The sequence below is a fragment of the Lipotes vexillifer genome, unplaced genomic scaffold (genome assembly GCF_000442215.2).
Source record: "Lipotes vexillifer unplaced genomic scaffold, Lipotes_vexillifer_v1.1 scaffold24, whole genome shotgun sequence".
In the NCBI taxonomy this organism is placed as follows: Eukaryota; Metazoa; Chordata; class Mammalia; order Artiodactyla; family Lipotidae; genus Lipotes; species Lipotes vexillifer.
Genome location: NW_006782914.1, coordinates 1,443,874 through 1,471,845, shown reverse-complemented (window position 1 = coordinate 1,471,845; position 27,972 = coordinate 1,443,874). Strand labels below are relative to the sequence as shown.

Here is a 27,972-nt window from a genome sequence, read left to right as displayed (position 1 = left end):
GAGTAATCCCCCTTCCGATCCCAGTTTATAAAATAACTGTGTCCCAGACGAATTACTTCCACACTTTCATCATTAAAATGGAAAAAAAAGAGAAATACTCCATCAATTTCAGAAGATACAAAGCTTTGCCAAAGCAAGAAGTCTGCCAAAGTCTTCAGAGTTTAGAAGAAAATGTGGATGCTCTGTCTCCAGGTCTTAGTGACCTTCAGAGGCATCTCAGCAGTCTGTTCATAAAATGTTCTAAGTCATTTCCTTGTAGCACCTTGAAACAATGAGCTGGCTTTGCATAAAGCCTTAGGGAATGTTCCATGCTTCTCTACTTACATTAAACAGGCCTAGTAGAGATTTCTTGTATAGCATTTTAGTTGTTTGATGTCGCTTCACTTTGCCAAAAGAGGTAGAAAGGAGTATCTCCATGAAGCACTAAGCAAACCATAATAGCTATTGAGTAAAAACAGGTTGTGTTGTCATATTACTTTGCCCATTGAAAAGAGCATTGTCTCATGATCTAGTGGTGATTTATGATTTTCCAGCTCTAGAAGTGGAATTTCTGAAGCCAAGGGTATAATCATTTTCAGCCTTTGTACACAAGGCCAAATCAACTTCCAAAAAAGTTACAACAATGTAAGTTTCTACCATTAGATTATTGAAAATTATCTTTTAGTCTATGCCAAGTCAAATGGCATCTCATTACTGTTGACTGCATTTCTTTTCTTATCAGTGAGTTGAATTTTTTTTTTCAAATTTTATTGGCCAGTTATATTTCTTCTCAGAATTATCTAATTGCATTACCTGCCTATTTCATCTTTCCTATTCAGGTATTAGTGTATTTCTTATTGATTTGTAAAAATTGTAGATATATATATATATATATATATATATATATATATATATATATATATATATATAGCATATGTATCTATATACATTATGCCAATAGTTACCCAGTTTATCATTCATCTTTTTTTTGGTTTCCACTATTTTATTTTTTGGGGGGGGCGCGGTTCGCGGGCCTCTCACTGTTGTGGCCTCTCCCCTTGCGGAACACAGGCTCCGGACGCGCAGGCTCAGCGGCCATGGTTCACAGGCCGAGCCGCTCTGCGGCATGTGGGATCTTCCCAGACCGGGGCACAAACCCGTGTCTCCTGCATCGGCAGGCGGACTCTCAACCACTGAGCCACCAGGGAAGCCCTGTTTCCACTATTTTTGACACAAAGAAGTTTTCTCTCTTTAATCAATCAAATTTATGAATAGTTTATAGTTTCTGTTTATAGTTTCTTTTCAGGGAGCTTTGCTTAGGCCTTCCCTATGGCAAGATTATGTATATACAGATATCTATACTTTTCTTCTAGTTCTTTGTTGGTATTTTCCCCACATTTAATTATTTATTGCAATTAGAATTTTCTGAAGGATGTGCATAGAGAAGCTAATTTCAATTTTTACAAAGTTTATTCATCACCATTTGAACATTGAATCCTTTCCCCTACTGTGTTGAGATGCTTCCATATCACATATAAATTATTTCTTCAGTAGAATCTGTTTTAGGCATTTCAATTTTGTTCCTTAATGTACCTCTTGTTTTCATTATTGTAGCTTTATAAAATTTGGCATACCTGGAAAGAGGTAAGAACATCTTTATTCTCTTCTTTTTCAAAAATTCTTAGCTGTAATCACTCATTTATTCCTCTTGATAGAATCAATGTATTCATCAAATAAACTTTAGAATCAATGTATCAACTTTCTCATAAAACTTATTTGGAATTTTTATTAAAGTTATATTAACCTCGTAATTATTTGAAAAGAATGGATATTTTATAACATTTAAACACAACTTCAAGAAAAAGGATAAATCTCCCCAGGAATTCAATTTTGAAAAAGTACTTCTACTGGTAAAGAGTTTAGTTTTGTTTTGTTTCGCTTTGTTTTTCACATAGGTCCACACCATAGCTTGATAGATTTGTTCCTGCACATTGTATCTTTTTATTGATGGGAAAATTTTTTAGTTGCTTTTGGCTTAAAGGAAAGCGTAGTGTTGTTTTTTTTTTTTAGATGTTGGGGGTAGGAGTTTATTAATTAACTTATTTATTTTTGCTGTGTTGGGTCTTCGTTTCTGTGCGAGGGCTTTGTCTAGTTGTGGCAAGCGGGGGCCACTCTTCATCGCGGTGCGCGGGCCTCTCACTATCGCGGCCTCTCGTTACGGAGCACAGGCTCCAGACACGCAGGCTCAGTAGTTGTGGCTTACGGGCCTAGTTGCTCCGTGGCATGTGGGATCCTCCCAGACCAGGGCTCGAACCCGTGTCCCCTGCATTAGCAGGCAGATTCTCAACTACTGTGCCACCAGGGAAGCCCCGGTAAGTGTTTTTAATACTAAAAGCTTTTCTTAATATTAAAAAAAGTGATTATGTTACAAAATACAACATTGCACTGAATTATCCTAACTAAGAGTTTTACAGTTATTCTTTTGGATTTTCTAGGTTTATAATTGTCTCTGCTCTTCCTTTCTAAGAGATCTTTTTCAGTTTCATGTCTCATTTTGTTCATAAATATTTTAGTTGCATGTGTTAGTACATTAACAAGAAGATCCAGAACAGTATAAAACAGTAATAATAAAGCAGGGACCCATAGCTTATTTCTGATGTTAATGGGAATTAAGCTTAGGTTTTCTCATCTGTAAATTGAGAAAGTTGACAGCAGCCTGACTACGCTAACTCTGAACATTTGTCTCCTTAAAGACAAAAGATGACACCCAAGTCCTTTATGGGCACTAAATACTATGCTTCTAGTTCTATAAGTACATGACACATCTATATTTCCCTCCCCAGCAATGGTAGGGTGTCAGTTCGTTTTCTATTTAAATGGTGACACTCTTTTTCACGCAAACTAAAAAATCACACTATGACTCTGTAGAATCATAAGATATAAAAATGAATGTCATATTCTGCATGTATTTATTTATACCTTATCTTATCATGATTTATTCTTCATATCATTCCCACCCCACTTCCTTTAAGTTCCTTGCTGGCTGTTCTAATTCAGCTTTGTTCTTCCTATTCCATTCACTCAGAAAGCATTAGCACTTACCATGGACCAGGCAGAGTGCCTTATCTGTCACAGGCAGTCAGTTAGTGTTGAATGAGAAATCTGACCCTCTATTCCCTAATTTCACCAAGAAGGACATTAAGACATAGAGAGGTTAAGTGACTAACCCAAGGTCACACAAATAATTAACCACAGAACCAAGACTAGAATTCAGGCATTTGGTAAAGTCAATGAAGACCTGACCTTAAGAATGCCATAAAAATGGCATTATGCAGGTAACTGATCAATCACTTGAAGCTTTCATTTATCTAAAAGGAAAGTATCTCCCTAAAAATCTAAGCAAAATTAATGGAGAACAGAATTTGATCCTTTTGTGTTGCAGTTCAAGTCAGTGGAAGTACTCTAAATTAATTTGAATTCTTAGACCTTAAAATAGTCTGTAGAGAGGAAGAGTATCCTTTTTGTTTGAGAAAAGAGCATTTAGGAGAGTCACAAAGGAACATTTTGCTCTTTGTTTTATAATAGCAGAGAAAAGGAGACAAATGAGCAGAGTCAGTATAATCAAGCTGCTTAGTGTTTTCTGCCTGGAGGCTCAAACAACAGGGCTTATGATTCTGCCCTTTCTGAGGCAAAATAAGCAACCTAGAAACGAGTTTCTTTTGTTTTGGAAAAAACACTAAAAAGCTAATTCCTTGGGAGTACAACAGCTGCACTTCTTAAGATGATGTATTAAAAAACCGTAGCTGGGTATGTTTTAACACTACAGATAAATTGACAGCATAGAAATACCCTACCAAAATCAATGTCCTATGCTCACGTGGAATTGTTAAGCATTCAAAGTAAATTCTACACTTTTCTTCTCAAGTGACATGGCACTAATTTATTCCTTGTACCTATTCAAAGGCGTAATGGAAGCTTTTGTAGAAGGCCTTCATCCCTCCAATCAGAAATACCTGTGATTTCTCTTTTTCCAGATCTCTGTCTTAGCAACCTGAAATTCCCTGGAATGCTTTTTTCCCTCAAGCTGAACTCAGAATCACTGTTCTTATTTGGTGAGCAAAAATGCTCACATTTATCTTCATCAATACCATGGCTTACCAACAGGTAGAAAATTCTAGCCTCCTTTTTTTTTTCTCTTGATGTCTTGGCTGATTAATAAATCATGCACAGCTTAGACATAGACAATGTGCCAAGAGTTAGAAGACAGGTTTGGATCTTGGCTCTGTCCCTAACCAGCTCCACAATCCTGAAAAAAGTCATCTCATTTATAAAAGAAGTTCAGCAATAACTACTTCAAAAGATTTTGGGGAGACATAAATGAGATAATGCATGTGAAAGCACTTTATGTAAAATATGAAATGCTATCTAGAGGTAAGGTGATATTATTTGGAGCAGAAAGGAACTCAGAAATCAATTATCTCAATCTGCTCATTTTAGAGCACACATTTCATAGGCAAACTAAGGCACAGAGAAGCCAAGTGCTTTCTCCAAGGTCACACAGCTATTAGTGGCAGTGACAAGACGAGAACTTGGGCTCAGACTATTCCAAATCGGTTTTCATTCTGCCACTGTGGGGGACACATTAGAAGGAAAAGGAACCTGGGAATGTAGCCTTGGTCTTTAAAAAAACAATCTTAAAAATCATTAAGTGAAAAATGCCAGTGCACTTCAAAGAAAGAGTGTATACGAAATACACTTCCTTCGTGAGGACACATGAAACTGCACGTGTGCAGATGGTAAGCTACTATGAGCATTTATTATTGATTTCGACATAAAAGGAAAGCTATAAAAGCTGACCTTAGCTCCTCTGGAAAAGAGCAGGATTTACTACAGACTTTATAATTGGATACAAGCATAAGAGGTCCTCAGAATCAAAGATGAGCCAGTAGGATACATTTTAAATAGAGCCCGCTCTGACCACAGCTCCAGAAGGCCCAAAGCATTTTGTGGTGTTGTGACCACATGCCACTACTTCCAGTCAATTTCCCACAACTTGACATTTCAGTTTCCTAACTGCCTCCAAAACAAGGGTGGATTTTGTGCATTAAACTTCCCTTGTTTCATCATAGCTAGGATTTTGGAAAGAGAGAAAAAGAAGCTCATACAAGTTAGTGGGGATTTAGAGCTGGTGATTTAGTTTATTGTTAAAATACTGGAAGGTCCACGGAGGAAACAAGAGAGTAGAAGGACATGCTGTCACTCCCTCTTGCCAGAGCACCAGAATCACAACTAACTGCTGAACAATCATTGACAGGAAGACACTGGAACTCACCAAAAAAATACTCCACATCCAAAGACAAAGGAGAAGCCACAATGAGACAGTAGGAGGGGCGCAATCACAGTAAAATCAAATCCCATAACTGGTGGGTGGGTGACTCACACACTGGCGAACACTTATACCAAAGAAGTCCACACGCTGGAGTGAAGGATCTGAGCCCCACGTCAGGCTTCCCAACCTGGGGGTCCAGCAACGGGAGGAGGAATTCCTAGAGAATCAAACTTTGAAGTCTAGTGGGAATTGATTGCAGGACTTCAACAGGACTGGGGTAAACAGAGACCCCACTCTTGGAGGGCACACACAAAGTAGTGTGTGCATCAGGACCTAGGGGAAGGAGCAGTAACCCTAGCGGAGACTGAACCAGACCTACCTGCTAGTGTTGGAGGGTCTCCTGCAGAGGCAGGGGGTGGCTCTGTTTCACCATGGGGACAAGGACACTGGCAGCAGAAGTTCTGGAAGTACTTCTTGGTGTGAGCCTTCCCAGAGTCTGTCATTAGTCCCACCAAAGAGCCCAGGTAGGCTCCAGTGTTGGGTAGCCTCAGGCAAAACAACCAAGAGGGAGGGAACCCAGCCCCACCCATCAACAGTCAAGTGGATTAAAGTTTTACTGAGCTCTGCCCACCAGAGCAACATTCAGCTCTACCCACCACCAGAGCCTCTCATCAAGCCTCTTAGATAGACTCATCCACCAGAGTGCAGACAGCAGAAGCAAGAAAAAATACAATCCTGCAGCCTGTGGAATAAAAAGCACATTCACCGAAAGACAGACAAGATGAAAAGGCAGAGGGCTATATACCAGATGAAGGAACAAGATAAAACCCCAGAAAAACAACTAAATGAAGTGGAGATAGGCAACCTTCCAGAAAAAGAATTCAGAATAATGATAGTGAAGATGATCCAGGACCTCAGAAAAAGAATGGAGGCAAAGACCGAGAAGATGCAAGAAATGTTTAACAAAGACCTAGAAGAATTAAAGAACAAACAAACAGAGATGAACAAACAGAGAGAATACAATAACTGAAATGAAAACTACACTAGAAGGAATCAATAGCAGAATAACTGAGGCAGAAGAATGGATAAGTGACCTGGAAGACAGAATAGTGGAATTCACTGCTGCGGAACAGACTAAAGAAAAAAGAATGAAAAGAAATGAAGACAGCCTAAGAGACCTCTGGGACAACATTAAACGCAATGACATTTGCATTATAGGGGTCGCAGAAGGAGAAGAGAGAGAGAAAGGAACAGAGAAAATATTTGAAGAGATTAAAGTCGAAAACTTCCCTAACATGGGAAGGGAAATAGCCACACAAGTCCAGAAAGCGCAGAGTCCCATACAGGATAAACCCCAGGAGAAACATGCTGAGACACACATTAATCAAATTGGCAAAAATTAAAGACAATGAAAAATTATTGAAAGCAGCAAGGGAAAAATGACAAATAACATACAAGGGAACTCCCATAAGGTTAACAGCTGATTTCTCAGCAGACACTCTACAAGCCAGAAGGGAGTTGCATGATATACTTAAAGTGATGAAAGGGAAGAACCTACAACCAAGATTACTCTACCTGGCAACGATCTCATTTAGATTCAATGGAGAAATCAAAAGCTTTACAGACAAGCAAAAGCTAAGAGAATTCAGCACCACCAAACCAGCTCGACAACAAATGCTAAAGGAACTTCTCTAAGTGGAAAACACAAGAGAAGAAAAGGACCTACAAAAACAAACCCAAAACAATTAAGAAAATGGTCATAGGAACATACATATCGATAATTACCTTAAACGTGAATGGATTAAATGCTCCAACCAAAAGACAAAGGTTTGCTGAATGGATACAAAAACAAGACCCATATATATGCTGTCTACAAGAGACCCACTTCAGACCCAGGGACACATACAGACTGAAAGTGAGGGGATGGAAAAAGATATTCCATGCAAATGGAAATCAAAAGAAAGCTGGAGTAGGTATACTCATATGAGATAAAATAGACTTTAAAATAAAGAATGTTACAAGAGACAAGGAAGGACACTACATAATGATCAAGGGATCATTCCAAGAAGAAGGTATAACAATTATAAATATATATGCGCCCAACACAGGAGCACCTCAATAGATAAGACAACGGCTAACAGCTGTAAAAGAGGAAATCAACAGTAACACAATCATAGTGGGGGACTTTAAACACCTCACTTACACCAATGGACAGACCATCCAAAATGAAAATAAATAAGGAAATAGAAGCTTTAAATGACACAATAGACCAGATAGATTTAATTGATATTTATAGGACATTCCATCCAAAAAAGCAGATTACACGTTCTTCTCAAATGTGCACAGAATATTCTCCAGGATCGATCACATCGTGGGTCACAAATCAAGCCTCAGTAAATTTAAGAAAATTAAAATCATATCAAGCATCTTTTCTGATAACAATGCTATGAGATTAGAAATGAATTACAGGGAAAAAACTTAAAAAACACAAATACATGAGGCTAAACAATACGTTACTAAATAACCAAGAGATCACTGAAGAAATCAAAGAGGAAATAAAAAAATACCTAGAGACAAATGACAATGAAAACACAACAACCCAAAACCTATGGGATGCAGCAAAAGCAGTTCTAAGAGGAAAGTTTATAGCTATACAAGCCTACCTCAAGAAACAAGAAAAATCTCAAATAAACAATCTAACCTTACACCTAAAGGAACTAGAGAAAGAAGAACAAACAAAACCCAAAGTTAGCAGAAGGAAACAAATCATAAAGATCAGAGCGGAAATAAATGAAATAGAAACAAAGAAAACAATAGCAAAGATCAATAAAACTAAAAGCTGGTTCTTTGAGAAGATAAACAAAATTGATAAACCATTAGCCAGACTCATCAAGAAAAAGAGGGAGAGGACTCAAATCAATAAAATTAGAAATGAAAAAGGAGAAGTTACAACAGACACTGCAGAAATACAAAGCATCCTAAGAGACTACTACAAGCAACTCTATGCCAATAAAATAGACAACCTGGAAGAAATGGACAAATTCTTAGAAAGGTATAACTTTCCAAGACTGAACCAGGAAGAAACAGAAAATATGAACAGACCGATCACAAGTAATGAAATTGAAACTGTGATTAAAAATCTTCCCACAAACAAAAGCCCAGGACCAGATGGCTTCACAGGCGAATTCTATCAAACATTTAGAGAAGAACTAACACCCATCCTTCTCAAACTCTTCCAAAAAATTACAGAGGAAGGAACACTCCCAAACTCATTCGATGAGGCCCCCATCACCCTGATACCAAAACCAGACAATAATACTACAAAAAAAGAGAAAATTACAGACCAATATCACTGATGAATATAGATGCAAAAATCCTCAACAAAATACTAGCAAACAGAATCCAACAACACATGGAAAGAATCATATACCACGACCAAATGGGATTTATCCCAGGGATGCAAGGATTCTTCAATATATGCAAATCAATCAATGTGATACACCATATTAACAAATTGAAGAATAAAAATCATATGATCATCCGAATAGATGCAGAAAAAGCTTTTCACAAAATTCAACACCCATTTATGATAAAAACTCTCCAGAAAGTGGGCATAGAGGGAACTTACCTCAACATAATAAAGACCATATACAACAAACCCACAGCAAACATCATTCTCAATGGTGAAAAACTGAAAGCATTTACTCTAAGATCAGGACCGAGACAAGGATGTCCACTCTTACCACTATTATTCAACATAGTTTTGGAAGTCCTAGCCACAGCAATCAGAGAAGAAAAAGAAATAAAAGGAATCCAAAATGGAAAAGAAGTAAAACAGTCACTGTTTGCAGATGACATGATACCATACATAGAGAATCCTAAAAGTGCCACCAGAAAACTACTAGAGCTAATCAATGAATTTGGTAAAGTAGCAGGATACAAAATTAATGCACAGAAATCTCTTGCACTCCTATACACTAATGATGAAAAATCTGAAAGAAAAATTATGGAAACACTCCCATTTACCATTGGAACAAAAAGAATAAAATACCTAAGAATAAACCTACCTAGGGAGACAAAAGACCTGTATGTAGAAAATGATAAGACACTGAGGAAAGAAATTAAAGATGATACCAACAGATGGAGAGATATACCATGTTCTTGGATTGGAAGAATCAATATTGTGAAAATGACTATACTACCCAAAGCAATCTACAGATTCAATGCAATCCCTATCAAATTACCAATGGCATTTTTTATGGAACTAGAACAAATCATCTTAAAATTTGTATGGAGACACAAAACACCCCAAATAGCCAAAGCAGTCTTGAGGGGAAAAAACAGCTGGAAGAATCAGACTCCCTGACTTCAGACTATACTACAAAGCTATGGTAATCAAGACAATATGGTACTTGCACAAAAGCAGAAATATAGATCAATGGAACAAGACAGAAAGCCAAGAGATAAACCCACACACCTGTGGTCAACTAATCTATGACAAAGGAGGCAAGGATATACAATGGAGAAAAGACAGCCTCTTCAATAAGTGGTGCTGGGGAAACTGGACAGCTACATGTAAAAGGATGAAATTAGAATACTCCCTAACACCATGCACAAAAATAAACTCATAATGGAGTCGAGACCTAAATGTAAGACCAAACATTCTAAAACTCTTAGAGGAAAACATAGGAAGAACACTCTTTGACATAAATCACAGCAAGATCTTTTTGGATCCACCTCCTAGAGTAATGAAAATAAAAACAAAAATAAACAAATGGGACCTAATGAAACTTCATAGCTTTTGCACAGCAAAGGATATCATAAACAAGACAAAAAGACAACTCTCAGAATGGGAGAAAATATTTGCATACAAATCAACAGACAAGGATTAATCTCTAAAATATAAACAGCTCATGCAGCTTAATATTGAAGAAACAAACAACCCAATCCGAAAATGGGCAGAAAACCTAAATAGACATTTCTCCAAAGAAGACATACAGATGGCCAAGAAGCACATGAGAAGCTTCTCAACATCACTAATTATTAGAGAAATGCAAATCAAAACTACAATGAGGTATCACCTCACACCAGTTAGAATGAGCATCATCAGAAAATCTACAAACAACAAATGCTGGAGAGGGTGTGGAGAAAAGGGAACCCTCTTGCACTGTTGGTGGGAATGTAAACTGATACAGCCTCTATGGATAACTATATGGAGGTTCCTTAAAAAACTAAAAATAGAATTACCATATGATCCAGCAATCCCACTACTGGGCATATACCCAGAGAAAACCGTAATTCAAAAAGACACATGCACCCTGATGTTTACTGTAGCACTATTTACAATAGCCAGGTCATGGAAGCAGCCTAAATGCCCATCGACAGACGAATGGATAAAGAAGTCATGGTACATTTATACAATGGAATATTACTCAGCCATAAAAAGGAAAGAAATTGAGTCGTTTATTGAGACGTGGACGGATCTAGAGACTGCCATACAGAGTGAAGTAAGTCAGAAAGAGAAAAACAAATATCGTATAATAATGCATGTATTTGGAACCTAGAAAAATGGTACAGATGTGCTGGCTTGCAGGGCAGAAGTTGAGACACAGATGTAGAGAACAGATGTATGGACACCAAGGGGGGAAACCACAGTGGGGTGGGGATGGTGGTATGCTGAATTGGGCGATTGGGATTGACATGTATACACTGATGTGCATAAAATTGATGACTGATAAGAACCTGCAGTACAAGCAAACAAACAAACAAACAAACAGAAACAACTAATACTAAAAAACAAAACAAAACAAAAAAACATGGGGACACTGTGCTGCCAAGGGACTTCAATTCTAATTTGTCGAGGGAGGCTGGACTGTGAGCTGCTCCAGGGAAGGCGGTTCCATATTTGTGCATGTCCCCATGCCTAGCACAGTGCCTGGCACCCAGCAGGCACTCAGCAGAGGGCTGCTGGATGAACACAGTCTAAGTTAAAGCAATGCAGTTCTGTTTGTTATGATTTCTATTTTTGGAGAGGAACTACCTTTAAGGTTGTACTTCTTAACAGTTTTGTTCATCCTGGATTTACCACCTTCTTCTTTTTCTCCTTTAATAAAGGGGAATAGGGAATTCCCTGGTGGTCCAGTGGGTAGGACTCCTCACTTTCATTGCTGAGGGCGTGGGTTTGATCCCTCATTGGGGAACTAAGATCCCACAAGCCATGCAGTAAGGCCAAAAATTTTAAAAAACAAATAAATAAATTAATTTTTTAAAAAGGAATGTCAACAACCAAGTCTCATCTTGGTTCCAGTGTCTTTGGGACAATCTGACTCAGTCTTCATAGGATTAGGGTCAGAAATGTCTCAGGTACAGATTCTAGGGCCAACTTCAAAGCCTTATCAAATACATATATATATATAAATACACATACACACACACATATATGTATATACATATATAGAGAGAGAGAAACAGAGAGAGACAGCAAGACAGAGAGACAGAGACAGAGAGAAGTGTGCTTATATATAGATAGATAGGTAGACCATTTTAGCTCTAGTTTGTAGGGCCAAATCTAGAAATGACAGATCAAGTTGTAGAGGGAGTTATGAACCATACTTCTTATTCAACAATGAATAAGTGCCACCAACTATATTTCAACTCCTCCATGTACTCACTGATAGTTACTAATAATAATAGTAAAAATTAATATTCATTAAGCTCTTACAGTGTGTCAGGCATTTGTCTTAGAGCTTTACAGGTTTGTTTATTCCTCACACAGTCTTTTTAAGCAGAACTATTACTTTCTCCATTTTTAAAATGAGGACACTGAGGTACTAGAAGGTGAAGTAACTTGCCCAAGGTTATGGAGCTAGTAAGTGGTAGAATAGGGTCTGAATCCAGGTATCTGGAGCCAGACTAGTGCCAGAGAGGCACCATCCCAATAGATCTCCCCAAATATTCTTCCATTTCTTTCCCAACATCAACCCAATTCTAACTCATCAGGTTGCATGAGATTATATCATAGTCCATGTATTCCAAAGGAAAACATTCCTAAGAAACCAAATCAAGAAGAAAATGAAATGCGTTGTCATTTGAAAATGTAAAAGTTAAACGAATTGAACAGTTTAGTTGCCTCATTTGTAACAGATGTAGCAGATCATGAGCAGTTAGAGGGAGACAGCTATCTCATTGTTGTAATTTTAAAACAAAAAAAATGATTACACAGAACAAAGGCTTTTGATGAAACGGCTTCACCAAAGTATAAACTCTCATCTTACCTCACATATAAAGAAATCGGTACAACTGTGTTGAGAATAATAACATATGACCAGAATGTTAAGAATCCTGAGAACACAGAGTTCTTCTCTCCTTCATTCCAAAAGAGGAAAGTTCTGAATTGGTCCCCAACTTGATTCTCCCAGATTGAATTTCCTATTGCAAGAATAATTCCCAAGCATATCAGAAATGCAAAAATCTGAAATGAGAATAGAGGTCTGGTTAAGGTTAACTTGAATCCCAAACTGGTCATATCAAGGCAATCTAACACTTCTAACTCCAAGAAATTGTCATTTGAAAAGCAAGTTATGCAAAGCTCATCTTACTTATCATTAATCATACAAGTAAAATGTAATATATTTATGTTGGGAACTTGGCTAAATATTTTACATACATTTTCTCACTGAATTCTCCCATTGACTCTCTGAGATACGAACAAACATTATTCACACTTTACAGGCCAAAACCAAAATAAAACAGAAGTCCAGACAGATTATATAACTTCTTTATGGTCACAAAGCTAATAACTTCACATCCTCTATTTGTGAAGAGTGCATATATTCAAGTGGCTTAAGTAAAGATCATATGTACTGATTTGCTCTGGTCAATCCCAGTTCACATCTATTTTCCAGGTGTAATATTAATAGTATTCTCCTCTTTCACCTTCAAAAGCATCCTGTTTGAATGATAAACTATATGGTAACCCAAGGAAGAAAAGCAAAAGGAAGAAAATATCAGTAATAAAGGACTGTCTCAGACTAGTCAAGTCTCTTTGCTACAGACCTAGCTGCACAATCCTTACTTAAAGTCAACAAGAAAGATAAGGATTAATTAAAATACGGCATGACATATACTAACAGTTTTCAGGTTGCTTCTGAGATTTAAAAAAAAAAGTAGGAAGCAACCTGAAAACTGTTAGCCAGCTCTTACATTGTGATTAGTACCAGTATTAGCAAAGCAGACATTTTAGAGGTAAAGTAACTAGGAAGACAGCAAGGCCAGTCCCTTGTAAGTCCAAAATCCCAAACTTGGAAGGGAAGGACACAAAGTCACCAAACATATAACACCTGAGCCGAACACAATGTTCTGGGGACCTTGCTAAGTGTCACCATGTTAGGAGCAGATACCAGTCACTGTTGAGGGAGGAGTGGGGCTAAAAACAGGAACGTATTTCTCTCCTATTTCCTTTTTCTTCCAAGAAAGAATATTCAGGCATTCTGGGACTGCCTCCTTTATTCGTTCATGGACAAAACAGGCCCATAAGAAGACAAAGTCGGGGAAAACCTGATTTAAAATATATTAGTATATTAATATACTTTAAATCAGGAAAACCTAATTTAAAGTAGATTAGAAAAGCAGGTATTGGAGAAAAGTAATACTGTGAATCCCCCAAATCCTACCAATTTGGTACCTGTGTCACAGTTTCCTCTTTCCTTTCAATGGCTAACACTACAAATTAATGGAGGTAAATTACTTTAAGAACATTAAATTTGGTGATGCTTGGTATCAAATGCCCTAATTTAGGATGGATATGGCTTCTAATTCCCCAATGGATCATTCAATTTTCTAGTAGAAAAAGCTAGGACAGTGCCTGCTTCACAGCCAGTAAGCTTACTCTGTGGTGGATACATATACAATCTCCATGCAAGCCCTACAGGTGGGCTCAAGGCCGTTTAAATGGGGAATTCTAGGAGGTGGGCACAGACTCCTTCTGGGAATGTCCCCTTGGCCTCTTGGACTCTATGAGTATGAGAGGAGGAAAGCCCAGGTCTGAGGGTGACACTGAAAGTAAAATACAGAGCCTGGCCAATATTTTGTGCCCCAAAAGAGTTCATTCCCTTTTTTCCTTATTCCCTTTTTTCCTTATTCCCACCATTATGTATCAGTTGAGCAAATATTTACTGAGTGCAGATTCTTTAACGTTACTTGTGAGTCTGTGATGGGGCTGGTACGGAAACGGTTCAAAGTCACTGTCCTTATATTTCAAAGTCAATGTTCTAAACTCAACCCTAATATAAGGAGGCAAAGCAATATGACACAAAAGTCAGATAACAATCAGACCCACAGCATGAGAGAGCACAAGATTAACTGATGAAAGGATGGAGTGTGAAGAAGACCTGACTATTTGGAGTTCACAAGTGGTTGAGAAAATCATTTCAAAAACTTCAGAGGAGAAAAAACAATTCAGAGGAAAGAGATAACCATGGGCCCAGGAGGTTTAGAAGTCTTCATGAAGGAGGTGGACAGTGACTTGGGCCTCAGAGGATTTATAAGCAGAACCAGCTACATAATTTTCAGGGCCCAGTGCAAAATAAAAATGCAGGACCTCTTCTCCAAAAATTATGAAGAATCTCTGCACAGCAACAACAGATCAATAAGCCAAGTGTGAGGCCCTTCTGAGTGGGGGCCCTGTGTAACTTCACAGGCCACCTATCCATGAAACCAGCCCTGTTCACAAGCTATGTAGAGCGGGCATGAGCAAATGTAACATGACCAAAAGACCAAACTACCCTAAAAATTATGTTTTGTTTCTTAAACACAAATGGTCTTGCAAGGCCATGAAGGCCTCCATAAGCACTAGCCTACGTCTCATGAGAATCTCTACCAATGGTTGAGAAATCAGAACCTAGGAAGTAGAAGACAGTAGAACTGGGCCCCAAATGCAAAGTCCCCAAATACAAATTCCACAAGGAGAATGTAGATTTCTGAAAGAATTCCCAGAAGAATGTAAGAAATATATTAAGATAACAATGACTAATGATAGTGCCTAATTTTGTTAAGGTAACTTACCCATAATACTAGAGTATTCATCAATCTATCAATGCTTGTCCTCTTAAACTTTGTCTTACCACTGTTCTGCATTAGTTTAGTATCAGGACCTGCAAAAGAAAAAAAAAGAAAGAAAGAAAGAAAAAGATATAACCTTGAAATGATTAGATGATGTATTATTATTATTATTAATTTCTACTTATATCAAATGTTTCTGAAAGGAAAATAATATATTTTTTCAAAATAATTTGACTTTTATTAAGAGAAGGATTATTATTAAGTTGTTTATGATTCTCATCCGGTGGCTTAACAACAATCCTGGAAATTGCAAGGGAACTGGTCCTCTTAGAAGGGGATAAATCCAGACATAACTTGCAGCTAAAAGGTTTAAGAAATGCTATTTTTCAAAAATCTGTGTATGGATGTGCTTATTATAGTTTGAAGCAATTAAAGATTAAGAAGTCAGTCAAACTGAGGAATAATTTATAAATGTCTAAAATAATGTAGTAATAAACACAATTCAGAACACTAAGGTCTGAATGGAAAGTGAAGATAAGAAATCAAATTCTGGATGTGTTTCCCAAAAAGATATGAGGTGCCTTTAATGGAGAAAATAAAATAACTCCAAACAATACAACAGCAAGTAATTTAAACCTTTATTGTGTATTGCACACTATTTATATAATATGCGCTTTTTGTAAGGGCAAGAACTGTCTTAAATTCTTTTAGATTTATTTCAAGTAATTCTCTTAAATCCCATGTTAGATATACTAAGTGCCTTGTTCAAGAAATTCTGAGAATATTATTAACTGCTTTAGAGGTAGATTATTAGATGATTAACAAAGAATATTAGATTATACTGCTAAGGAAATTCCTTGTGGACAAAGAAGATGCTCAATAGAAGTGATTACATTTTAATTATATCGGATTTCCCTAGTCTTCCCTCTCCACTTCATCTTTCCACAATTGTCACCAATCCATGCAGCCACTTAAAAGCAGAGGAGAAGGGAAAGGGAAGAAAAGAGAGAAGCGGGGCACACATGGAATTATATGCCATTCTAGAAGTCAGGGAAGCATGGGAACATCCTTAAAAGACTCCTTTACTTTAAAGACAAATTGGAGCAAAGATAGGGGTCTCAAACAATTCACTGTCCTGAGCTGGAAATTGTACCCCAGTGTCCTATTCCCAGCCTGTACTGTGTAAAGGAGACCACCCGCATTTTCTCAGAATCGTTTATTAAAATCATATGGACATTGAGGGTGGGAAGTATTTCTTTTAGTAAAGATCACAAAGAGCAAATAGAGTTTGTGATTGCTAAAAGCTGAAATATTGACAGACCAGTTTCGTGCTAAAAATTTACATTTCTTAGGCGTACATACACACACAGACTAGCAAAGAATCCACTGAATGGGTTCTTAAGCACTCATTTAAATATATCCACAGATGTTGATATACACATCTCTTCTTCTCCTCATAGTCACAGTCCTGAGAGAATTTTCTATACTCAACAGCCTCTTTTTCTTTATCTCCCACTCATTTCACAAGCTAGTTTCTGGGCCAGTCACTCCACCAAAACAAATGTGGTGTTATCATCAATATCCTCCATGCCTTCTTGGACCTCTCAGCAGTCTTTGACACTGTTGACAACTCCATCCTTTTGAAACACGCTCTTTCCTTAGCTTCCATTTTACGTTCTGCTTTCCCGCCTACCTCTTTGGTAGCTTCTTTTTCATCTTCCATTATGCTCATTCCTTTCTTCCCAGCCATTAAATAGTGAGACTTCTTTAGAATCAGGCATAGGCCATCTTCTCTTCTTTCTCAATCCACTTTCCCTGAGCAATCTCATCTAAGACCACAGCTCCAATTAACATCTGTAGGCCAAATGTATATCTCCAGCTCAGATTGCTCCTCTGAGCCCTAAACTCATATATTTAAATCCATATATTTGATTGCCTATATGATATCTTCACCTGATCTTTCTAAGGCCCCTCAAGTGGCCCTTGTCAAGTCCAACTTGTGACCTTTCTTCAGGGTTCCTTATCTCAGTGAATGGCACCACTATCCATCCAGTTGTGAAAAGTGGGAGAAACCTAAGAGTCTAGTCTATCGCATCACTCCCACCCTAAATCCAAAGTACCGCCATCTCTCAACTGGACTGTAGTAAAAGCCTAGCAACTTTGTCTCCCCACATCTACTCTGCCACCACCCGAATCATACACTTTTTCCAGGACCCTACTTACCAACTTTAAAAACACTGTAGGCAGAAGTGAAACTTTCAAATTTAACACTTACACACACGCCATCTGTTTGAAAAATTTGCAATGGCTTCTGAACGCTCTCAGGATAAAGACCAAAATTCTGAATACAGACCACAGGACCTGTACGATCCAGCCCCTATCCCTGTCTCTAGTCACATGTTCATCTCTATCCTCCAAGTTTGCCATGCTCTACACTGGCCTTCTTAAGTTTTTTGTTTGTTTTTTTGTTTGTTTGTTTTTACCTCCCCAGCCTCATTCCTACCATAGAGCCTTTGCCTACGGCGTGCCTTTTAGCTAGCTTGTTCTTTCCCTTCATATTCCTCCACTACATACTCCTGTGAGTCCATGTTCTTTTTCTTCAGAGCACTTATCTCAGTTTGAGATTATATACTCATTACTACAATTATTTAAGATTAATGTCTCTCTCCTACCAGACTCAAAACCACATGAGTGAAGAGACCACACCTTTTTTGTTCACATTCTTAATTGCAAATAAGTAAGTAGCATAGTGCCTGCCACATAGTAGGTACTCAATAAATAACTGTTTAATGAATGAATTTATTTATTAAGTACTTGCTATGTTTTAGGCAATGTGCATATGTCCTTTTCACCTATTATCTCACTAAGGCTTAAAACAAGCCAAAAAATTAGGTGCTATTATCCTTAGTTCACTAATAATGAAACTCAGGATTAAAGAATTTAAATAACTTGCCTGAGATTTTTTTTTTTTGTCTAGTAAGCGTCAGAGCCAAACTTAGAACCCAGATATATCTAATTCTAAGGCTCTTGCTCTTAAACACTATTTTTAAAGCTATATGAAATAGTCCATTAATTCATTAATTCACTGACTCATTCAAACAATGTGTGTTTAAGACTGTGACTCATTCAGAGTCCAAACAGGAAATAGATGACTCATTGATCAAGGATAATTAGAGAAAGGTTTATTTATAAAGGGACTCTTTACAAAAGGGTGAGTGGGTGTATCAGAGGTACAGGAGTAAAAGGTTAATGCAGTAACCAAGGACTTGGTAGCAATCAAGATGTTTCTCTATCTACACCAGAAGGGTAGGATGAGGGAAAGGGGTGGTTATTAGACCCTAAGGACAGAGTTGTGTAACGTCTGCAGCCTTTAGAGGAAGAGTGACTTTATGTTGAGGGACCCAGCCAGCTTGAAGGTAGGCAGTCTGGGGGAATAAATACCTTGACCTCAATCTTCTTCCTTTGATCTCTTCCCAGGGACCCCCAATGATAGGACCAAAGTTCAAGGAAACCTATCAGTGTAAACCATACAAGTCAGCCTCCCAAGGCAGACAAAGAGTGTGAAATGGTGACAGTAGATCTGGAGGGGCAAATGGAAGACATCCAGCACAAAAACCTACTATGCACCAAGATGGTGCTGACTTCTATGGACGCCTTAAATGAATAAGACTTCTGACTTGTACCCTCAGAAACAGGACTTTCTCCTCTCTTGAGATAAAGGAAAACCATACCAGGGAGGCATGGCCTAGCTGTTAATGTATATTAGGCCCTAATAAATTATAGATTTGTAAAGTAAGCCATGTTTGTGTCAACTATACTCGTTGCACAATCCTTAATGGCAGGTATAACTAGAGTAATAATACAGAAAGAATAGTTAATAATTTGTTTTGGGTAACTTTCATAAGCTCTAGGTTCCCCAAATTAGATGTCTCATGACTTAGGGGCTCTGAGACACTCATCTGTTCAACTCTGACATTGATGAAACCGATTCCTCTGCCTGCCGTTATTCTAGTTGAACTTTCTATTAACGTTTGTGCCTAGACTAAAGTCAATGTAGGCATGCTCTGCTTTACAAATATCTGCCTCATGAAGATCCCCTGCCAGTGAACATCAAGGCCACATCACAAAAGAGGGTGATGCCCCACTTCTCCCTGCCGAGATCCAAGAGCAGTACATTTTCCCAACTCTCAGCCTATGGAGCAGACAATGTGCTCTAAATTGATGCTGAAAGAAGGGAGACACAGGGAAGGAAAGAAAATAGCATTTGTCAAGCATCCTCTTCCATATGCATTGCCTCACTGAGCCTTTACAGTGACTCTCTAATGTACTCATTCTTATCCCCATATTAGAGCAGAGAAAACTAAAACTTAGGAAGTTTAAGTAACCGAGGTTTAACATTCTCCAGCTGGTAAACAAATTTAAACCCAGATCTGTCCAATCCAAATTCTGTGAACTATCTGTTACACTTTTTTGGAGGGAGACCTGTCCAGCTTACCACTCCACTTTCTTCTATGTAGGAGCATTTTCCCACAGAGCCAACATTATGAGGGAAAGCTTGACCCCTGAGGGGCTCTCAGCAGCTGTCCTAGCATAACATGCTATAGCTGAACCATACTTCCGAATTAGTCATTCCAAACAAGATCACACAAATGCAAACAAAAGTTTGGGCTACAGCCCACTCCTAGGATGATGCACCCCCCCCCCCCATTTCTCTAATGATAGGGAGCAAACCAAGAGGGTCCTTCACATCAGAGGACCTCCAAGAAATCTCCCCTTCATTAAATGGAAAGACTAAAGGGGCAAGGTAAAGAGAGGTTAACGTATAAGCCTAGCACTCTTTTTCACGGTACAAGATGCAAATAAGGAAATAGATGATCATAGGTTTATTCCCCTGACTAAAGAGTAAAAGCATCTGGTGAAAACATTATGAAACCAGATTCATCCCCAGATAAAACTGTATATACAGCCTCATTTCTAGGGATTTCTCAAGTCCTTACAATGGCAATGCCCCAAGCAGCAAGAGCCTTGCTAACACCCACAGCTGAGAGTATTTAAGAGGAATTGGGAGGATTTCTCTAGATTTGGAACACTTTTGAGTCTTTAATGAACATTTTGTTGCTGTTGAAGGAAGTCAGTTAAGAAGAACATTCCAGTTTTGATTGCACATATAGTCAATGGGCCCCAAACACATCTTAATTTGGTGTCACAATAAACAGGATTTTTAAAAAATCAGGGACTGGCAATTGAAGCCATGAGTGAAATTTGAGAGGCTTTACGAAATGGTGCTACTGTAAGCTTCCTTAGCAGGAGAGTGCCATCTTAGGCCCTTAGAGACAAAGTAGAGACAGGAAAAGTGGCAGTAGGCAGAGGAAGAGGCACTCCCCTCCCTCCCCCAAGTCCCATCCCCACCTCCAGCATATGCACAGTCTTTGCAGGACCCGCTGTCCTGCTGACGAATAGTAGAAGAAGCTCTGAAATAGACACAGAAATAACTGCAGGATCTCTAAGAAGCCTTTTCCAAAAGGATTGCTTGAACTTGGCAAACTACAAAACTAACAGCAGAGCTGGGGCTTTCCTTCATGCTCATCCTCCACTTTAAAGGCAGGCTGATTAATACATATAATGATGGGGATGATTGAGACGGGGTGAGAGAATGAGAAATTAAACAATAGGTATCGTAAATAGTGCTACAATGAACATTGTGGTACATGTCTCTTTTTGAATTAATAGCCAGGACATGGAAGCAACCTAAATGTCTATCAACAGATGAATGGATAAAGAAGATGTGGCACATACATACAATGGAATATTACTCAGCCATAAAAAGAAAAGAAATTGAGTTATTTGTAGTGAGGTGGATGGACCTACAGTCTGTCATACAGAGTGAACCAAGTCAGAAAGAGAAAAACAAATGCTGTATGCTAACACATATATATGGAATCTAAAAAAAACTAAAAATGGTACTGATGAACCTAGTGGCAGGGCAGGAATAAAGACGTAGACATAGAGAATGGACTTGAGGACACGGGGCAGGGAGGGGGAAGTTGGGGGCGAAGTGAGAGTAGCGACATACATACACTACCAAGTGTAAAATAGCTAGTGGGAAGCAGCTGCATAGCACGGGGAGATCAGCTCGGTGCTTTGCGATGACCTAGAGGGGTGGGATAGAGAGGGTGGGAAGGAGGCTCAAGCGGGAGGGGATATGGGGATATAGGTATGCATATGGCTGATTCACTTTGCTATACAACAGAAACTAACACAGTATTGTGAAGCAATTATACTCCAATAAAAATCTATCCAAAAAAAGAAAAAACAGTAGGTATCTAGCATCTGAGTAATTAAGGCACATGCACTCTTAAGAATAAGTTCATGATGTCAGTGTTTCCTTGCAGAATGGGGCCACACAAACTATTTCCAGAGCAGCGTTGTCTTATCATGATGCCCTGGCACTCTGCAGTTAACCCAGAAGGGCACCTTGCACGCAGTAAAAGCACCGTGCTCATCCAACCCGGAGAGCCGCAGACTGTGCTCACACAGATCTCAGGAAGGGTTCTCCCATAACAGACCCTGGAGAGTCTCCTGTACCTGCAAAAATAACCATTCCAAAACACCAGCTGGTATTTCTCAGGACACAGCCCCTCAGGATTATCTTCTCATTGTTGAGGGAGTGCTTGCTGCCCTTCCAAGAGAGGACTCCGGTGAATTTATCTAGTTTGTTGTTAGGCGCCTCACAGACAACAATCCCTGTAAAATACAAAAAACAAACATCTTTATGACTCACCTCAAACTCTCTTTAGAGGTCCACAGTACTGCTTTAGCATCCCACTTCTAACATACAGTACATTTTCCTTCTCTTTTGGACAGCACAGAGTTATATATACACATATGTACATATATCCTAGGCTATGCTAGGAAAAATCATCTGGGAGGGGTACAAAGATGGAAATCCATCAGATATTTTGAAACATAATTTTCTGCACTGTCCAAATAAGAACAGAAACCTCAAGAGCCATGGGATGCTTATTCCTCTAAAAAGAAAAAAAAATCACTAATCTCTACTTTTGGTTTGTAACAAATGATTTTTGAAAAGATAAAGCAGGGATGATCCTAAAAGTTTTTCTTATTTCATGTCTTTTTATTTAATGTAACTTTCACACAGGTTAAGGTGGCATACTTCCAGTTTCACAACCAAAGTTAATTGGGTCTTTCTAGGCTGATAATCAGAATTTCGGGGTTCCTACTATATTCCACCCCCAAGAAACCTGGGTCTTGTTTGCCACATGTGCCTGAGAATGCGTGTGATTCCTTTCAGCTGTTCTATGCTTCTTATCTTGATTAGATTCAGAGATCTGGGGGCTCTCAGAGGCACCATATAACTTGCCCCAAACTGTCCAGAAGATGTTTCTAGTTTTTTTTAATACCAAGCCCATTCCAAACTAAGGGCATGCCCATTCTAAATCAATGAATCAATTCGTTCCATTATTTCAATAAGGAAATACACTTTTAGGGTGAGGGTTCTCTTGATAGAAAAACAAACCAGAAATAATCTTTCATGGACTCTGTCACAAAATATATCTATTAGATTCAAGTACATTTGCATTGCAAACAGTTGGGGTTAACTTTTTATAAGTTATGAGTACAAAGACTTGAAAGACAGAGAGAGAGGAAGAAAAAGAGAGAGGGAAGGAATGAAAACGGAGACGGAGGGTAGATCCAAAGAGGGTTCAAGCCAGCCAGGGGTAAGATTAGTGTTTACAAAATTCTCTCTTGAAAACAATAAAAATACATTTATTTAATCAGAAGCCAAAAGGGTAGATTGCAACATAAAAAGTGTCATTTGGAAAATGAAAAAAGGAAGCACATTTTCAGCATTGACTGAAGGGAAGAGAGGCCAGCCAGGCCTACAGAACCTTGTATTGCACTGTTACACCCCTAACAAACACCTCCTGAATCTAGAGCCTTCTTAGATGGGCTCCCTTCATTAGTAGGATGATATGTTTTCCTTTTAAAACTCATGGACCGAGGTGACAGCAGCCAGTTTTCACATGGCCTGATCACTCCTAACCAACCAGATTACTAATATTCATAGACCTTGCTTGAAAAAACAAAAACAAGAGTATGGAAAGAATGAGAGACTCAAGGGCTCCGGGCTGCTTTTCCAACTCCATCTACCTTTCTCCAGTATCATAAAAGTGTTGCTGCCTGAACACCCCCAACTGGGACACACACTGGCTTCTTCCCAGACATCCACTGCTAACTGTGAGCATGCTGGCAGGAGGATTTGGATGAGGCTAAATAACCTGTACAAAGTCACTTTTTATACGAAGGGAAGTGGCCAAGTCCTGGTTTGCTCCCATTACAGCATATATCACAGATATTCAAAAGTAAATGAAAACTGATTTCAACTGGCCCAAGTTGTTTAGACAATTACATTGTAGAAGAGAAGACTTTTTCTAAACTCTAAGAATTCAGTATCTTTTTTTCTTGACCAATAATATACATTCCTGAATTTTGTAGAACCTTGAATTGGGTGTCACCAGCAAAACCTACATAAAATTATGGGTCGACAGCAACCCTCAAAGCTTATTCCAAATTCTTGACTCAATTTCTCAGGCTTCAAACTTGGCCACTAAAAAAAAAAAAAAAAAAAAAAAAAAAGTGCTTTGGGCAAAAACAACATGATACACAGTTCCTGCCAACAGGAATATAAAAAACAGGCTCATTTGATCATTTTTATTGTCGTAAGCAAAGACTGACATGGAGGCAAATACAGCCTTGAACATGTTGGCTCGCTCCTCCCTGGCCCCAAGGCTCATCCACTTCTGGCCTGACACCAAGGGTGTGGTTCTAGACAGAAACAGGCAGTAAGGCCAAGGGGCTCTGCCTCAGTTTTTGGAAGCCAAACTCCAATTCAGCCGTTCTGGAAGAGTGTGGGCCCAGTGATTTAAATACATACTAAATACAGGGCCTGCCTAGTCAAAACAAAGTGGCAAGAACAAAGCCAAACTACTTTTTTTTTAATCTTTAGAAGTGCTCAGCTTCCCCCTTTTAGCCCTGTTAGCACAAAACACAAGCTTCCCAATGTCTCTTCTGCCTCTTTCCAAAAGGGGTGAGCAGGTTTCTTTGAAGGGAGCACTGGATTCACTTCTATATCCCCATAACCCATCATACTGGCTCCATAATAGGATCTTAATAAATATTTGTTGGAGAGATGGATGGAAAGATGGTTTTAAGAGAGAGACTGGGAGATGATATGAGTATTAGAGCAGATCTAAGATGAATGAAAGAAGTGGTATATTTCCATGGTAATATGATAAAGGGAACTGGAAGACCTAATCGCCCAGCCATAATGGGGGACTTAGGTTGTCCTAACTCTAAAGGGATACAAATAGATCTGAAAACACTGAAAACAAGGTGGGCAACTTAAAGCACATCAGAAGCAATCAAAACTATATTCCTCTCATAAAGCAAAATAAGGACTAGAGAAAAACCGTAGGACCTTTCTTCCCTTTGCTAATTGTGTCAAAGAGTTAAGAGGCAGTTAACAGTCAGATGACAATGGATGAGAAAACAGTTTAGGAAAAATAGCATTGTTTCTCACATAATTATTCACTGAGCACATATTTAGAGAACAAAGTCATCTTTAATGAGCAAGAAAATAACTGGGAAAAAAATCATGTCAATAATGAAGTATAAATATAATGAAACTAGCTAGTCACAGTTGTTTGCTTCTCTGAAGATAACAGACGTGTAAGCAGATAGCAATTCATCCAGTTTGCAATCACACAGAAATACTCTAGGCCATACCGAACAAAATCCACAAGATTTCACTCCGAACACTGCCGGCATTCTAAATTTAGTCAGCTGGATTGTTGGTTAATTACCATCCTAATAACCTTCTCAAACTAAAGTGTTTATCTTAAAGTGGAAATCTATAGTTTATAGATTTATAGTTTATAGTTTATAGATATAGCTGAATGGAATTCAGTACCCAATACTTCAAGATTTTTCCAGAGCAGTTGGCTTCATTTCTTTATGGATATTATTATTAGCAATGCTTCTTGATTATCTGCGCTACAACTCTTCCCTAAGACAATTATCTATTAAATAAGACATCCTGGGACTTCCCTGGTGGCGCAATGGTTAAGAATTCGCCTGTCAATGCAGGGGACACGGGTTCGATCCCTGGTCCAAGGAGATCCCACATGCCGCGGAGCAACTAAGCCTGTACACCACAACTACTGAGCCTGTGCTCTAGAGCTTGCGTGCCACAACTACTGAGCCCACGAGCCACAACTACTGAAGCCCGCATGCCTAGAGCCCATGCTCCACAACAAGAGAAGCCATCGCAATGAGAAGTCCATGCACCACAACGTACCACAATGAAGAGTAGCCCCTGCTCGCCGCAACTAGAGAAAGCTGGCACGCAGCAATGGAGACCCAACGCAGCCAAAAATAAATAAATAAATAAATAGGTAAATTTTTTAAAAAATAAATAAGCCATCATCATTGCTGTTCAAGAGTTTCTCCAGCCAAAAGCTTCTTAGAGTTTAGAAGACTGCCCCTTATTGTTGCCCTGACAATTGTGATAAATACTTATTTTTTCTTAGAAAGAAGAATGTCACCTTCCCATTTTCTAAAACCTCATTATTCTTCAACTATTAAGCCTTAGCCACCCATCATCACCACCATAATGGCCACATCAACACCAGCAGTAAAGAGAAGAGTTATTCCTCCTTGTCTTCACAAGGCATCTATGCCTTACACAGTCACATCAGCTTTGCTCTTAGGCTGTGCTTCTGTCCAGGTGAATAGGAAACATATCTGATAAGTTTAAAAAGTCACAAGATGCTAACCAAGCCTTTCTGTGTGTTTGTTTGTTTTTTTAACCAAAAAGAGATGCTTGTTTTTCTGTGTTTTAATTACACACATGCTCTTCTTTAGAAAGGCTCACAAAAACACACAAAGATTCCTGAAATAAAGAGTCAACCAAGGGGGCTTCCCTGGTGGTGCAGTGGTTGAGAGTCCACCTGCCGACGCAGGGGACATGGGTTCGTGCCCCGGTCCGGGAAGATCCCACATGCCGCGGAGCGGCTGGGCCCGTGAGCCATGGTCACTGAGCCTGCGTGTCCGGAGCCTGTGCTCCGCAACGGGAGAGACCACAACAGTGAGAGGCCCGCGTACCGCAAAAAAAAAAAAAAAAAGAGTCAACCTTTCCCTGATTCGAAACTCAGTATTAACAGTCATACAAAATATGTAAACTTGTCATATTTGCAAAAAAACAGATCTTAGTCCAGCCAGTAACAATATGCAAAAGAGTCTTAAGCACATTTGGACAATTTACATCCGTGGCTTTCCCCAAGGCATAAGAATGACCAGTTTACAAATGTACAATTGAAACTACTTCCAGTTATTATTTGTAAATCTTGTCAATTCCTATAAGACTTCAACATGAAAAGTCAAGATCCACTCTATTTTTATACTTGTTATAATTTTAAGTCAAGTTATATATCTTTTTTTATAAAATTCAACAGACTACATATCAATTTTCTTCTGATGTTTGAAGTGTATAAAAATATTTATATGAGAACTTTTCAAATAAATGGATTTACCTACCAAAACCCACCTCTGTCTTGCATGTGCTGGTCTCTATGTTTGGCCAGCTCTCCTATGAGCTCTTCTCGGGGATCCTGACATTCAAGATCACTGAGAACATTTGCTACTTTTTAAAAACATGATGATGTCATCTGAGTCCTGGATGGACTTGATCTCTGGAAATTCATTTTGCATTTTCAGGTTTAAAATATTCTTGAAATGTGTATCTTACCCTGATCAGGAGGAGCTAAGCAGTCATGCTGATTCCCCTGACTCTCCCATGCTGCCTTTCTGTTTGCAGTTTAGAGCCTCTCATGTCCTTTCATAGACTAGGCTTTGCCAGCAGTCCTAGGTTCATATCCTAACTCCTCCACTTAGTAACCCTGGGACCTTGGGAAAGTTATTCAATTTATCTGGGATTCAAATTCCTTGCCCATAAGTTGGAAGTAATAATAATCTCTTCCTCCCAGGCCTGTAAGGATTTAGTAAGGTAATATGTGCAATTACTTAGCATGGTGCCTGGTGCATAGTGAGCACTCCTTCATGTGTCAACATCATGTGTAGGGCCTGAGAACTTAAGGACTTTTATCTAATTAAAGCCTTCTTTGGGAATGAGCTCTTGTTCAAGTCTGTCTTCTCCCCTGGGCTATAAGTGCTATGAAAGCAAGGCCTGCATCTGACCTATTAACCACTGTATCCCCAGGCTTACTAAACACTGTATCCCCTTGCCATTGTGTTAAATATACATTTAGTGGATAAATGAACAGGTGACTGAGTGAATGGATAAAAGAAAGAAAAGAATGAATGAAAGCTCATGCCATGCCTGGGCTGCTCTGGTGGCGCAGTGGTTAAGAATCCGCCTTCCGCGCACCGTGATGAAGAGTGGCCCCCGCTTGCCACAACTAGAGAAAAGCCCTCGCACAGAAACGAAGACCCAACACAGCCCAAAATAAATAAAGTAATTAATTAATTAAAAAAAAAAAAAAGAAAGAAATACAGCTTTAAAAAAA

The 27,972-nt window shown here is 38.8% G+C and overlaps 1 protein-coding gene across 1 annotated transcript in view; it reads right to left on the bottom strand.

Annotated features, from left to right (window-relative positions):
- ATP8B4 (ATPase phospholipid transporting 8B4 (putative)) overlaps window positions 1–27,972 on the bottom strand; it is a 246,299-nt gene that overhangs the window by 90,999 nt on the left and 127,328 nt on the right. The window contains 5 exon segments of the mRNA XM_007455539.1: window positions 1–8; window positions 10–63; window positions 12,583–12,779; window positions 15,371–15,459; window positions 21,953–22,111. The exon segment at window positions 1–8 is cut by the window's left edge and continues 168 nt beyond it. Coding sequence (XP_007455601.1) covers window positions 1–8; window positions 10–63; window positions 12,583–12,779; window positions 15,371–15,459; window positions 21,953–22,111 — 507 coding nt within the window.